This window comes from Acyrthosiphon pisum, chromosome X, assembly GCF_005508785.2.
Source record: "Acyrthosiphon pisum isolate AL4f chromosome X, pea_aphid_22Mar2018_4r6ur, whole genome shotgun sequence".
Classification (NCBI taxonomy): Eukaryota; Metazoa; Arthropoda; class Insecta; order Hemiptera; family Aphididae; genus Acyrthosiphon; species Acyrthosiphon pisum.
In genome coordinates this window covers 57874894-57892000 of record NC_042493.1, presented here as the reverse complement: position 1 = coordinate 57892000, position 17107 = coordinate 57874894, and the positions used below count along the sequence as shown (strand labels likewise).

The window sequence follows — 17107 nt, the reverse complement described above, 5'->3', positions numbered from 1 at the left end:
CTTATTACTATTTGCCGCAGTGAATTGCCCATCTCGGATTTATTTATTCCGGGCTATGCTGGAGTTAGTACCTATATAAATACTCCAAAATTTTTCATTTTAAATACATACATTTCAATTATTTTTTTAACTGTATTTTTTACCAATAAGTAAATTTGTAAATGTATAATCATTATCCAAACGTATGATTAAAATTTAAAATTGATATTTATGAATGTATATTGTATACATACAATATGTATAAGATAGAAATAAACAATTATGTATTACGAATTTACGATAACGATAATAAAAATATTTAGCAAAACCTATACTAAATTGTAGTAAATGTTAGTAAATGTACCTTAATATTGTAAATGTTTCAAAATCATATTTTTATAACATATTACTATACGATGTTTCAGAAATAACAAATTTTACAAAAACCAAATTAAACTATATGAAAAAATCAAAAGAAGTGATACCTGATTTTATATTACTAATGTTCAACTTATGTTTGTCTTTGTTTATATCAATTCGTTATTCTATCAAATTTAATTTATGTTTATTTTGTTAATATCCCAAATCTATTAATTGTGTAACACAATTCAATATTTTTTCTTACCCAAACATTGTACTATTTGTATAATGTATATGTATTTAATAACATAAATTTAATGAAGTTGTTTTAATACTAAATTTTTATTTTATTGTTATCATAGTGTTTAACATAATATCATTATTATATAATATTATGTAAACCTATTATTTATTTATGATGAAATTTGTAAAATATATATTTTTACATTCATGCCCTCATCCTTATCTATTAATATTTTTCATAATTGTATTGTACTTATCAATTGAAATAATTAAATAAAAATCTCTGTTTATTAATTATTTACATGAATAGAAATTACAAAATTATTACTTATGTTGCTTATTATTTACATTCAATACAAGATAATGATAAATTAAAAAAGTAAAAAGCGGGTAAGTGGATGTTGTTCTGCTGTACAGTCAAAAAACTATTCTGAGCGGAAACAGTTTGTCAGCCAAGGATATTTTATAATATTATTATTGATACAATAGCTATGATTATTTATATATAATAAGATACTTAGAAGTGTCTAGAATAATATTTTAAAAGTATAACACAAAACCAAAATTGTTCTTCTAATATCTAGTTTCGTTCAAATATGAACATAAAATAACTGTAGAAAAAACTTTGGTAACTTTTTTGGTTACAGAATAACCTACTTACGTGGAACCTTGTTTTACATTTTCAATCCTTAGCTATAAACGTTGAACATTTTATAATTTTTTAATTTTCAATTAGACATATGCCATTTGTCAAGAATTAAACTTTATAAATGCTTATAAAAAAAATTTTAGCTATGTATTTTGAAATTAGTCAACTGCTATTGTCATAATATATCAGGAGCCTTATTGTATTAAATTTTCACGCTTTTTGACCCAACGAATACAATTTTAATGACGTTTTGTTTATAGAAAAAAAAAACTAAAAATGTCCGTAAACACCTCAAACCAACTGAAAATATTTTGAAAATCTTTTAGTGTATAGAAAATGTTAATCTAAACATTCAGTGATAATTTCATGCATCTATTACGGTCATTTGTTTTAGAACTACACCAAAAACCAAAAAAGATTTTGCGTAAAAATTCCCAATTTAAAAAAAAAAATTTTATTTTTCCCGGTGTTTTTAAAACGATTGGAGATTTTAACCTCCTGAATGCACCAACTAGATTCACGTTTCTATCAAACAAAATACTGTTGAAGAAAATCGAAGCAGTTTTACTGCCCCAATAACAGTGATGACAGACACAAAAAAAAAAACACATCATTTAAAATCATAAAAGCCCACATTCATCTAGGGCTGGCGGTATTTCGGAATACCGGAATCGGTAATTACCGTTGAAACCGAAAATACCTTAAACCTTCATTTATTATTTATTATTTTTATATAATCAATATAACAAAATATAATAGCCCTAATATGGTTGGAAACATGAAAACACTAATTAATTCACCAAGATCCCGGTATTTGCCGTATGGTATGGTATTTTGATATTTACCTAGGTACGTTATTTTCGGTTATTACAGAGGTACATTACAATAACCGGTAATACAAGAGGCGTCGGTAGTAAACAAATTCCGGATGCCGGTATAAAAATTTGAAACACCACCATCCTTATTATAAGGTTTTGGTCTGTTTACTCATCTCCAACGATATGTATCACTATTTTTGACAAGGGCGAAGTCACTGAATATCCCTCTCGTTGTTTACCACTAGGGTGCTGAACTTTTTGGAAACCAACTGTCATGGTGATAATCCCACAGTTGCGGCATTATTTTCATTCCTAAAGGCACGTGTAAGGGTATTACAGTGTGTTAGACATTAGACAATATCAGTCTCTCTATAGCCACTTAACTCTGTAGCCAACCACTAAGCACGTGGAAAAGAGTGTTACACAAAACTGAAAAACAGAATGGCATATAATTTATATGTTTTTTTTTGTGGCATTGATGACGCTGCTGAAACTGCTTAAGCATGGCGGAGCTGCCCTAGTTTTTTGATCATTAAATATTACAACAATTACAATTACATAACATTTATAAAAACTTTTTAACAACAATTTATTATTGGTTTTGCATACACACTCCGGATGCCAATGACTACTTTTCGTAGCGATTGCTAGTATATAATATATGTAGATCCCTGACAGTCTGAGCGCATACGTAGGACGTACTAGCGATTGGATTATTCGGAGGATAAGTGACTATACCGGAAGATCCCCGTCACCTTCTCTCGTCTCGTTCTCTCTTCTTCCTACATCGAAGTCATAATATTTTCCGCCATCAGGTAGAAAAGCTGAAACATTGTTTCGGCTTCCCACAAGATGTTAGCCTTCTCTGTGGGTCGGCAGGACGTCAGTCGCCAGTGGACGTCCCAGACAAATGCTTTGGTCTGCTCTTAAACCGTCCCATTGTGTGCAATGAAACAGCGTATTCTCAGCCGTGTACGATAAGCTAGATAGCAGTGCATGCGGTGGACTGATGGCCCTATCCGTGCGATGTAAGTACAACTGTTATAAGTATCCATCTCCGGTTAGTGCCTGGGTCAATGAAAGGTCAACGGTATCTTGGGCACCGTGCGCCCCTCCCACCTGACGATGTTTGGGATGAGCCTGTGGGTCCAGTCGTCCAGAGAGCCATAGCACGATTCCCCAAAATTTTAAATATAAACGTGGACCTTTTCCGTTTATTTTGCTACCATCACTTTCTTTGGGCTTTTCAGTGTAACCGCCGTTTATTCACTCTTAATAGCGATCTTAATTTTATAACGACTATTCAATTTAAATAGTGGTATACGTTTAAGTGTATAACACGTACAATACGTATTAAGAGTGGATAGGTATACCGGTATACGTCGGTTACCCTGTGAGCTGAGACCAACTTGCGGTGGTGTTGCATAGCAATTCGAGGGATATATTTTATTTTTTTGTCCGATCGCGTCGCAGCGAGCGAGTGGCGACGCGGGCATCACTATGACGTGGTATACGTAGTAACACTTTGGCCCACACTAATAACATTGAGAGTTCTTGGGGTCCTGAGAAGCTATTTGAAACAATGTATTACAACATATAGCACATTTCATGCCCCCAGAAACAAAATAATATATGTATGGATTAACGAAAGCGAATTATCGGAAAAACCAAAAAAAAAAATAGTGGAAGTGAATAAACGGAAAAGGTCCTGTAACGTTGCCATACAATTGTTTGCTCTTGTTATAATAGATTGCAATCTTTGACAAATTAAATTTTTTCTATAATTTTAGTTGGTTGGTTATTAAAAAGATTAAGTGCTTACATATTATGTCGGACTACTTAATTAATTGGTGAATATAACGTTTAATGACATGATAAAAATGTAATATAATGTATATGAAAAATATCATCTATATTGTATACAATTATATTAAATAGTTAATAGTTAGTTATAAAAATGTATTAAATATAAAAAAAATATCAGTAATTAATCTATGGTATATTGGTATACAATTATTATATAGGTAACACATAAAAATATTAAATCTGTCAACATTATATATACAGCCTAATATACAGTATATTAGGTTCGTTATTCACCTCATATATAAAAATATTAAAGTTATCAAAATAGGGCCTTGGTGGAGATCCTCCATCTCCTGTCCCATTCCCAGATGATTCTTTCTGAATTTATACAATTCCAAGCTAAACGTACACTATGCTCTAATGAATCGATTGCAGATTGTATAATATATGATAATTAGGGCCCAGATTTTTATGTAAACATTTTTGTTAAATATGCACATATATATGCACTCAAGAATTCAAAAATATACAAATAATATGCAATAAAATGTATTGTTTAAAAAATCAAAATTTAAAAAAAATTAAAAAATTAAAAAATATAGTACCTATTAAGCGAAAAAAAAATACAATTTAAATATAATTTTTTAAAATGTGTATAAAGCATAAAAATGTGTATTAATTAATAACTATTGAATGAGTACCAACATGATGTAACAAAATGTGCTTTTAAATTATCAAATTGAAAACTTCTACGATTGTCGCGTAGCATCACCTTGTATTTCGAAAAACTTCTTTCCACGTTTGTTGACACAATGGGTGCGTATTTGAAACAAGAAATATCTTCTGGTGACAACTCTGCAAGGTCTTCATCATCGTTTCTTTTTCTCCGCTTATAATTTTAGACATTTTTTTTATTTGTGATAATCCGGGATTTTTTGATAATACTTCCGATATAGTTTAACTTTAGCAAATTCAATACCTCGTCCTCCTTCACTCAATTTATTTTCTACATTTTGAACCAATTCTAGACTTTTTCAAAGGTTTACACTCGATTTTTCTAGACACGTGATAGTGTCTGTTATGCTTTAAAAATTTGATAGAATTATTGAAAGTTTATTTTTGATCAAGTTATCATTAAATAATTGTTGTGCATTTTGAATAGACTTTGCATCATTTGGGTTAAATGTGTTGATAACTTCTTTGACTTTGTCAAAGTATTTACCATAATAAAACACGGTATCAAGCCACGTTCCCCATCGGGTAATAATAGGTTGAGTGGGTAAACTTAAGTTTGGACATTTTTCTTTAAAAGTACCTACCCGACTAGGTGCTTTTAAAAAAACTTTTTTGTGTTAGATATCAACAAATCAACATTTGAGAATTTATCCCTAATAGCTTCTGATAATCTATGAATCCCATGGGACATACAAGTATTATGGATTAGCTTAGGATAAAATACCTTAAGCGCATGTCCAGATTTTACCATATAAGGCATCTGTGACATACAATAACACTTTGTCATGTAATACTTTTTCAGGCCATAATATCTATACTCATTGAATCATTGAATAATTTTGAGATTGTTTGAAAATTTGTCTTTTTTAATTGTTCAACAGTTAAAACAATTGATTTTGTTGAATTTTCAGAAAACAGAGAACCAATTATTACACTTGCGACATATCGTCCTCGGACATCAATAGTTTCTTCTATTGATACCCAAATAGATACCCAAATAGAACTATTCCCTATTTCCTTCCTAGACGTATGCGTCTTCGTAACATAATGGAACATAGTTATGATATATATATATATTTATCTATAAGATAACGTCTATAATACGTCTATACGTCTGTCACGAAATTTCCTTTTTTAAAATATTTTGTTTTATTCGGTCGAATTATATTTGTCAGGAATGTCGGATACTCGGCGATCGGGCAAAATCGGCATGTATATCAAACTTTGAATAAAATTTAAAATATTTTATTAAGTATTTATTAAATATGCACATTTTATGTAATTTCCCCGAAATATGCAATTATTATGCATTTATATGCAAATATGCAGAAATATGCAAAAAAAAAAAATTAACAGTAGAATCTTTGTTTAACGAAACATCAAGATATTTATTCAGAATTATTATACTTCAAATGTAGAAGAATATGAATTTGCATAAATATCCGGGCCCTAATGGTAATGATATGCTATTATAGACAAAGCTCCTTTAACACTACAACAGTCAGACAGAGTATCTTTAATAGTTATACTACAAGGTATAACTAAACACGAATGGGAAATTCCATTAACAACAGCAATGTGTGTTTCTATTAAGAACTTCTTAGAGAGATATGTTCTGCTGCACTTGAGTGTTACTACGGATTGTCTCAGCTCATGCATGACATCGTAGACAGCCCTAGTAAGAAATCTACCTGAAATTATTAAATATTTAAATCAATAGTGCCTTGCCATTTTTAAGACGGTCTGGTGGTTACTGAAGTCTGAAATCAAATTAAATATTAAACCTTTAAGTGCCATTACATCTGTGAGCATTGATATTACTATATACCTACTTACCAATCTAATGAATATAAAATATAATAATGAAAAAATAATGAAACTATTACCTTCCCTTATTATGATAAATTATACAATTATACAGAATATTATATTTCCCAGGGTTTGATAGTGGAAAATAAGTATACCTACTTATAGTCTATAAATTCCAATAAAATTATATTTTGGAAGAATATTTGATTTATAGTTGTTTTAAAATTTTAATTACCTACCTATCTAGCTCAGTTTATTTTTTACAATTTTCATTAATTTTAAATTGTATTAATAATTATTACAATTAATGATTTTATTGCTGTGTAGCATCAACCAATTCCACATGTGGTTTACAGCTATGTTTCATATTTTATTTAAACATTACTTATTTGACACACAAGTATACAACAAAAATGAAATATATCTGTAACCTAGTCCTGTCAGTGAATCACAGTAATCACAGTTGGACTTAAAGGAAAAATTGTTTTTCAGAAATAAAACACAAACAGTGTCTTAAAAAAAATCTAATGAATCAGAATTTCTGAAAATCAATCAGCATGGCGTGTATCTTCAAAAATAAATTTTAAAAAGCTAAAAATTTAAAATGTTTATGTTGTGTTAGTAAATTGGTGGATGTTGTTTGCAGATATGCCACCTTTCAGTCTAACTTAAAGTAATTAGTAGTAATAATGTAAGTAAATAGTATTGTAAGCAGAATATGTTAATTACATTTTATTGAAAGAATAAACTTTAATTAGGTACTTTCTAAAATTATAGGACCATTGGCTTACCATTGATTCAATAAATATTTAATAATTGTCCATGCAACCCAAAATTCAGCTAATAATAAATTCCAAGATTTGTTTTTGAGAATTGGTTTAGAATCAAGTTTCTATTTTCAGTTTTGATAGTCCATTAATTTATTTCAGAATTACTAATAATTAAAACTTCTTAAAACATAATCATTACCTACATTATTTATAAGTTTTTTTTTTAAAGTAAAACCATTGACCTTATACTAATAGACGGAGCACATAAGGCTGGCCTAGTTGGCTGATGTGGTGGCAGCAAGTTGTGATACAGTGATATGTGTTATTATAATAAGTTAAAAGTCAATTCAACATGAATGTTAAAATAAAAAACCCAGACCAATTACTAGTAAGACTTATAACAAGTTTTTTTTTTATTCGTTAAATTAGTTTGAAATTTGTAAGAAATATTCATACATAACGCGATAATTACGCATTTACACTCTAACTATGCACAATCTGGAATGTTCTACACACATGCAGTGCCGCAACAATGGGTCACGCAATAGGTATGCATTGCATTCCTTGGCAAGGTTTTATGTTTAAATGGGAGGTCCATCATCAAAAGGAAAAATTAAATAAGTTAGGTATTATTCGAAAAAAAAATGGAAAATGTACCTTATATATATATAAGGTACATTTTCCATTTTTTTTTATAGGTAAACCTAATATTATAGATTGATATTATTTTGATGCTATTCGAAAAACAAATAATTCCAACAATTCAAGAATTTACATTTTTGCTATTGAAATTTGAAAATGATCTTTCATCCCTTTATTGTGAAATTCTTACAATTTGTATTATATATTTAAGTCTCCCAGTTACTGTAACTAATGCCGAAAGGTCATTTTCCAAATTGAAACTATTGAAAAACTATCTTCGGAATTAAATTTCACAAGAGAGATTAACTGGCATAAGTATACTAAGTACTACTAATTACCAAAAATGCGATATTTTGATTATTAGTATAAAATCATCATTTTTAAAGTATTTATTAGTAGTAGAATGACGTATCTCCAATTATACTGAATTGACTTTTTTTTTTCAATGTCCGTATCAACAATTATTAAAACGTATTAATATTAAACAAAGCTATTGTACTTAATCAAAATATCGCATTTTTGGTTGTTACGTTTCTTTAATACTAGACCCTCGGACTTAATATTGAAAAATCAAGGAAAAATGAACTTGATCTTGAAAATTTGATAAATGACTGCAAATATGAAATCTAAAAAGAAAAACTTTTTAAAAAAAACTCATTGCATAATACCTTTTTGTTGATATTTTATTTTTTGTTATTTAAATTGTAATGTAATATTGTTCTATTATACATTTTGTTTAATAAATTAATTGCTTTTTAATTAACTTGACTGCTGATATGTGATAACTGATGTATTTTGAAGATTTGTTAAAAAATATGATGAACTTAATATATTAACCAACATTACTACTATACTGCTTGAAAAAATGCTAAAAATTGGGGGCCATAAATGTGGTCTTACATGAGAGGTCTACCAAAGGTTAGTTGTGGCATTAACTTTTTTTCATTATTCAGATTTCATTATTTCCAGTGCAAGTACAGGCCACATGGGCCCCATAACATTTTTTGTATCAGGGCTCCACAAAACCTAGTTGCGGCCCTGCGCACATACGCAGATGAGTGGAACAACACGTGCAGCGCAATCCACGTTAACCCCGGAACTACCACCTGGCACCTTGATCCGTCTTTAAGTTAAACTCGGAAGTTATATTCTATTCAGAATAAGATTGAACCGCTTAGAGTATGCAGATTAAACCACCGAATAGTGCCTGACCCCCCCCCCCTATTTGATGGCTATGCTTCCTGTGATTAGCTGACAGTCATAGCTAGCTGTGTTTTGACCGCCTGAGTGGTTTAATCTTCTTGAATAGAGTATAGTATACCTATTATAGCTCAAGCAATGTGTAGTGATATTTTAATTTCCGTATCAAAATTACAGTATACATTTTTCATTTTTAGAAACTGTTTGTATAAGAATCTTCAAAAATGTTTGATATGAAACTTTACCAATAGCCAAAAATAAATCGAACAGTTAAAAAAATGTATCAACTAAGAAATTATTTTATGATATAATATAGTTTTTAATGTACAATAAAGTATGATAAATTTAATAATATATATAGAATATCTAAAATTCTAAAATGCCGTTGGCTTGATTAATATCTAAAAATTAGTAAAAACTTTTTAGTAAATTAATATCATTTGGGGACTTATCCCATTGAAAAGCATTAAAGATTTAAGAATTTTGTATTTATATCATTACATTTAGTCATTATTTAAAAAACAACATTTTGGAAAAAAAATTTAAATATTTTTTATTTTCTATTGTTATCAATTTTCATGTTTTCTTCTTCATGAATGACAACATAACTTATAACATACAAAAATAAAGACATAATACACTACAATATGCTATTGTACTATATAGCCAAATTTATTTATTTTTATTACAATGCATATGTATTTATTTATATTATTAGACCATTTGGTTAATGGCCTCAAATACTCTGGTCTCAAAGCGAAGGCCAATAAGCAGCAAAACATTCTTTATATATATTTCTAAGTTGGCAATACGTAAAGTAATTGTTTAACAGTAATATTTTAAGTTATGAACAATTGTGTATTACGATAGATAAAAGTAAAAATATTTAGCAAAACTTTTACTTTATTTTCGGTACATAATTGTATGTGTTTCAAAAATCACATTTCTATAAAATTATGTTTCAGATACATTAAATTGTACCACAACCATATAAAATTATCTGAAGAAAGCAATACAAGTGAATGCTGATTATATATTTCATATGTCTGTTGTACTTAAGTTTGTGTTTGTTTATATCAACTCCTTATTTTATCAAACTTAAGTTATGTATATTTTGTTAATATCCAAATCTTAGAATTACATAAGACGATTCAATATTATTTTCTTTTTTTTTCAACCAAACATTATATTTTTATATGTATTTTATTACATGTAATTAAATTAAGCTGTTTTGACTTTTAATACTAAATTTATAATTTATAATTATCATAGCGTCAAACAGTAATATCATTATAATATAATATGTATTTATGATAAAATTTAAATGAGTGTGTTGAAGTAATTAAAATAAAATCAATATTTTATTTACATATAAAATAATTACAGTATTACTTAAGTCACTTATTATTTTCACACAAAATAAGATAATAATAAATTAAAAAACAAATAATTGAATATTGTAAAATTCAAAGCTAAGTTAATTTAATTTTGTCAATCAATATAATGACAAAAACGCATGACACATTTTTTAGGTAGATAATACATAGTAAAAGAATGACTAGTATAAGCCTACAGAGTAGAGATATTTACTAAAACAAAAATATTTTAAATTGTACAGATTATCAAGAGTTAAAAGTAAAAATCAGATTATTGCCAACTATCAAACATTATTTTTGGCAAACTTTACTTCCTGAATTAAAAATAATTTACAATAATATTGTTAAGTATTAAAAAATATTTAAGAAAATATAATATTAATATATTATATGGTAAGTAAAAAAATTAAAATTAAACCTCAAATAATATTGTTTGTGTAAAAGTTTCCATTGAGAAAATAAAATCAAGTGCTTAAGGGAAATAAATTAGCAAAAAATAAATTACTATTCTACTAAAACAGTCTTAAAAAATGATTTTATCAATGATATAAACAAAATTATTGTCATTGAGGAAGTAAATTAAACATGTTGGTTGTTTAATATAATATGTATACAAGATGTAGATTGTTACACAATAAGACAATGATATAAAATACAACATAGCTTAATAGTTTTCCACATATTATTGTATAAAAATTTCAATAAATCACAAATGAGCATGTGTAGGCAGACCACCATTCATACGGCAAACAACTTCTTGTCGAACATTTTCTAAAGTTTGATAAATTGTACGGAAAGTAGGTCGTGAATCAGGTTTTCGACTCCAGCATTGTTTCATAAGCTCATATGCTAATTTTGGAGTATTTTCAGGACAATTCATAACGTTGCCATCTTTGATGAATTTAACGACTTCTTCATGTGTCATGCCATAATACGGTTGAAGAGCAAAAGAAAAAATTTCCCAAAGACACACACCAAATGCCCAGACATCTGATTCAACTGTATATTTATTGTAAAGAATGCTCTCTAAAGGCATCCATCGAACAGGTATGGCATCATGTTCATCACCTTTGTAATAGTCTTGTAAATACATTTTCTGCGAAAGCCCAAAATCTGCTATTTTTACTGTCATTGTATCATCGATCAAACAATTTCTGGTCGCTAAATCTCTGTGTACAAATTTTCTGTCGGATAGGTAAACCATACCAGAAGCAATCTGTTGAGCTATTTTCAGCATATCCAAGTTTGTAAGATTTAAATCACGAAAAACATCACCCCTAGCTTCAGCTGAATGTACAATGTAATTGCTAGGTGCACATGAACGAAGAAATTCATTTAAGTCCCCACGGCCCATGTATTCAAAAAGTAAACACATTGGTTTACCTAAAGCACAAACTCCCAATAACTTAACAATGTTAGGATGATCAAATTCTGACAATAGGCAAGCTTCTCGTTCAAAATCAACTTGTAAATCGTTTGAAGCTTCATCCTTTAACATTTTTACAGCAACCAATGTAAATTCTTCGTCTTTCAGCAGACCAGGTGCTTTGGCCTAGGAATTATAAACGATTAATAAAATCAATAGGAGTTAAAATACATTTACTTTTTATCTCACCTGGAATACACGCCCAAATGCTCCTTGGCCCAAGTCTTTTACATATATTATATTGTTTCTGGGAAATTCAAGTTTTTCTAATTTTGGATTTGAACACATTCCATATTGATGATATGCAGAATTACTTGGTAATTTATCTAAATCTATATCAACTTCCTATAATCAATATTGTGTAATGTCATTAAAAATCTAATAATATAACATTATAGTAGATTATTATATAAAATGTAATCAAATATATTTACTCGAGTTTGTGTAGATCTATATGAAGTTTTATTGGACAACAACTTGTTGCACAACACTAATATTAAAACTGATACTAAAAGTATCAGAACTCCAACAATAACAAGAAATATGTGCAGATGTGTTGTTGATGTTTGATCAATAAACGTTTCAATATGGTTTAAGATCATTGTAATGATATTTATAGCTGTGTCATTATTAATGATATCAAGTTTTGTTTCCACTATTTCAGTTTCATTTTTATCTATAATTATGAAAATAAATAAATAAAATAATAAAGACTACTACACTTATATTATAGCTAGACAATAATCAAGGTCTTACCACAAAGGGGTACATCACATTTTTGCCATCTCACATCAGGATCCATAGTATAACACCACGGAGAAGATACTTCACCTCCAGCATTTCGGCAATAATTTTCAGAATTCTGAACTTCAGGAAATACATTTGGTGGTCTTACAAATTCATGCGGAACTTTTGAATCCCATCTTTGGCATGCCAAACCCGATTTAGTTACATTCATATATCCTTGATAGAAACGACCATTGCCACGAATGCAATCAACTAAAAAAAATAATTAATTCTCTTAACACTTTGAAAATAATCAAATATGATTCTTCAATGAAACTGTAATAAATAAATGTGCGAATTAAATTATCGAAAAAAAATGATAAAATAGGTACATTAATTAAGAGGTTTGAAAGCAGTGATTTTCTGGCTTTATCTAACACACAAGCAACATAGGAATTTTTAGGCATTGATTGTATATTTAATGTACTAATTGATTTGATAAATTCTAAAAACTTATTCGAATTATTGTTAAACCTATTTGAGATTTTGACTTTTCTTCATCTTTGGTTTTATTACCCTTACTTCTAAAAAAGTTTGAATTAAAATAAATCTTAAATTTAATTTTTGAAGATGTTAAAATCAAAAATATAGAAACCAATCTCAAGAAGATCTTACGACAACCTCAATCCAGTTTTCATGGTTCTTATTGCTTCACTAGATTTTATTAGTATGTCGGATATACAACATGTCTAAAATTCTATGTTGAGTGTTGGTTAGATAAAGAGAAAACCATCTCTCATAATCATTTATTTACTATACATATATTTTAACCTCTTTTAGAAATAAGATTTCATAAAGTATGAAGTATATTCTAGGTCAAATTTAAAAAAAAAAATTTTAATATTAGTACAATATAATATAATTGTGTATCACCATAAAACAGAAAAAAAGTAAAAATTTCAAATATTTTTAAATAATTAAGTGCCAAAATATTTCAAAAATAATTTAATTATGTTGTGTGTTGGTAATTATTATGTCTTCCTGATTATTTTGAAAAGTATGGGGAATTAACTACTTTTAAAGACGTCCAGTTCATTATCGCCATCGATGACCGTTACGATTACTATCTTATAATGCAAAGTAATACCAACTGTGTTGGTAAATGTGATGTCAGCCGATAGCTAAGATGAACTGGACGGATTATACCAAAGATCCAATTTGCCTGTTGAATCTTAAATCATATTTTTTTCTCCTCGAAAAGCGTGAAGACAGACACAAAACAAATGTTTAAAATAATTTAATTATTGTAAGACTAATATATAAATATATAAATATAATATATAAATTGAAGACCTATCAATGAGATTAACTGCGTATTTGCGTCTCCTGAAAAATTTCATTTTTGTAACATCTAATTTGTTCTCTCAGAATTTAATAATTGTAGTTTATGAATAGGTACATTTTTTTTTTTTTTTTTTTTCATAATATAATAAAAAATAAAATACCTAATACATTATTTTTATTTAAAATACTAATAATTACATTCTTTTAATATATGATACTAATACATACTTGTTATTTCATCTTGTTTTAGCTCTGTGAGCATGGCATGTGAACATACAGGTTTACCATTCTGTGAGTTATGTGGTAGGTTCTCACAAAGTGGTAAAGAAAAATGTCCTTTAGATTTATAAAAAATTCCTCTTTGTTTATTTGCCTCAATCAATGCCCATTCTTTATAACAAAATAATTCTCGTACTGCAATACAATCTTCATAACAAAGTGGAAAATAAGACGTATCTTGATTACAATGAGGAAATGCATATAAACATAGAAGTTTCTAAAAAAATAAGATAAAGAAATTAATATAAACCTAAACTAAATATAAAACCTTAAGCAACTTAGAAAGATAAGTACTTCTGCTGCTGGTCTACATGTTTTTGAAAAGCTAGGCAACATTTCTTCCCATAGGCCGGTAGTGATTATTTCATTTTGTTCACTTCCTTCATTTGTCAAAGTGTTGTTAAACCATATAAGAATTGAAGCATTTAAATATTTTCTACATATCTTCCCATTATACTGAGCACAATATCCACTAGGAGGATCTAAAATAAAACCAAATTATTTATTTATTTATGTTTAATAAACATGTATTAAGCCCTTTAGCAATTTGAATAATTTTAAGTACAGTTAAGCTTATCTTATAATAGATTTTGGATACAAAAAATAATTAAAATGTAGTAGTACCAATGGTAATAGTAAACAGCTAATTAAAGAATAATTATATACTACAGTAAAAATCATTAATTAACAATAAATAGTTACAAAAAAAAAAATAATAATAATATAAACAGGTAAATTTAAATTTAAGGCCAAATAAACATTGTCTGAATACATAACGCAACATAGAAAAAAAAATCAACCGTGGGTCTGAAATCATGTTGGTTATTAGAAATGAGGGGGGTCATAATTAAAGACAACTTTTTTGTAATTAAAGCTTCAAACATTTTCGGAATAATGGACATTTTGGAAATCGGACTATAATTTGTGACATTATGTTTATCCCCTAATTTATGCACTGGTGTTACAAATTATATTTTCCAAATGTTAGGAAAATAACCCAAACCTAATGATTTATTGAAAATCAAATGAAACGGATGAACAAGAGCAGAGCTACAAGTTTTTAAAAACATAGGTGGAATACCATCAGGTCCAGTCAAAGCATGAGTATTTAAAGAATTTAAATAATCAACAATTTCATTCAGATCAATAGTCCAGGAGCTTAAATTCAAATAATTATTAGATCCATCAGAAGGAATAGGGACTACTCCATTGAACAGTGGAAGATCATTAATATAAACACTGGAAAAATAATTTGCAAATTATCAGTTAATTTAAAATTTAAATAGATATAAACTTAATGCTCAGGTGTTATAACGTTTGTATGTTAGCATTGTGTCAATTAATCTCACATTTTGGCTAGGTCACAATATTTTACTTATTCATAACTTATTAGCCTATGTTTATTCATACAGTTACAACTTGAAAAATGAATTATTAAATAAAATTATAATATTAAGATAACTAAGTAGGTATAGGTATTCTATAGTTTAATATTTATCTAAAATTAATAAACATTGTATATATCTTATCTGTTATCTGTTTAGTTATTATTTATTATAAGAGAAGAGAATTATTTTTCTAATTTTCTATTATATTCAGAGTATGTGAATTATAATTGTATAATACATAACAATCCTAAGCCGATTTATAAATTATGTATAAATATTGTAAAATTATATGAAAGTAGTACCTACTTATGCATTTATTAAACGTCTAGCAAATTTAAAATTATTTTTTTTATTAAGAACCTATTTAATGAAATGAAATTAAGTTGATTTCCAATTAAGTCAATTAAGAATTATCATTACCTTACCTATGGAATCTTAGAGGTAATGCGGTACATAGTTGGAAATAAAAATGTTTTAAGTAATAATACATCGTTGTTTTCTATCAAACTTATTAATTCAATAAAGAATTGTTAAAAATTGTATGCAACCAATTTTGACTAAGGACAGTAATTGGTACTTACTATTGATTTGTGTTGATTGCTTGACGAGTAATAACGATAATACGAACAATAATGATGTCCGCCTAATGAAATCCATTGATTATCTTGTATTTTTTTGTAACTGCATGTCATTTATAAATCTTTGAATATCGCCTTCATGGACGTGTTTGCGTAGGGCACTAGAGCGTACAATGTGAACAGGCAGTGGTGTGCCAAAAGAATTCTACTCTCGTCCAGGTACCTAAATCCCGATTGTTTTTATCCCCGGCGGTTCGTAAACACCGTTGGCGCCATCGACACCATTACAATAATTATGTCGATATTTGTCTAGCGCTGTCGGACCGTCGTCTTTAACAACAAATCAAATATTCAACGATAAAGCCGTCATCTGGCCGCCACCGCCGGCAAACGAACGATTGACATTAAAAAACGATTAATTGATGTGCATTAAAAATTATATATTTCTCTACGCCGCGTAAACGTAAATGTTGTAATAGAAAATTGATTTAAATGTTAAAATCACTAGCACAACAATTAGAAAATAATATTAAATAGGTAGTAATATTAATTAATAATAATAAGCGTTCCGCCAACAATAATAATTGATAAAACAAAATGTATAAAATCGGTCGATATTGATAAGCGTTATTGTGCGTATTCTGTGATACGACGACGCGGTGGAATCTTACGAAAGTATAATGGATGTAATAACACAGATTATATAAAATATATAATCTGTGGTAATAATAATATTATTATCGATTCTGTGGATTGCGATACCGCCACAGAACAAATCTGAACAATGCGATATACTGTCGGAGCAAGCCGCGGATCGACGACGCAATGTCGCGATGATAATCATTCGTTTTCTCCGGACGACGGAAAACGAGTAACGACGATACTACTTCCCCGGTACCCATGCATATTGCGTTGGCCGGGTATTTCTTCGAATAGTAGACCGTTGTGGATACGCTCATGGTTAGGTCTTATGGACAGA

General features: G+C 28.5%; 1 protein-coding gene across 1 annotated transcript; it reads right to left on the bottom strand.

Moving 5' to 3' along the window:
- Nucleotides 1-10578: 10578 nt before the first annotated feature.
- On the bottom strand, nt 10579-16902 carry LOC100159640 (tyrosine-protein kinase transmembrane receptor Ror2). Its single transcript, XM_001942924.5, has 7 exons — nt 16132-16902; nt 14457-14644; nt 14112-14379; nt 12570-12812; nt 12248-12489; nt 12003-12158; nt 10579-11939 (listed from the first exon to the last, which is right to left on the bottom strand). The coding sequence occupies exons 1-7, from the start codon at nt 16205-16207 to the stop codon at nt 11094-11096; spliced, it is 2019 nt and encodes a 672-aa protein (XP_001942959.2). The 5' UTR covers nt 16208-16902; the 3' UTR covers nt 10579-11093.
- Between the last annotated feature and the right edge of the window lie 205 nt (nt 16903-17107).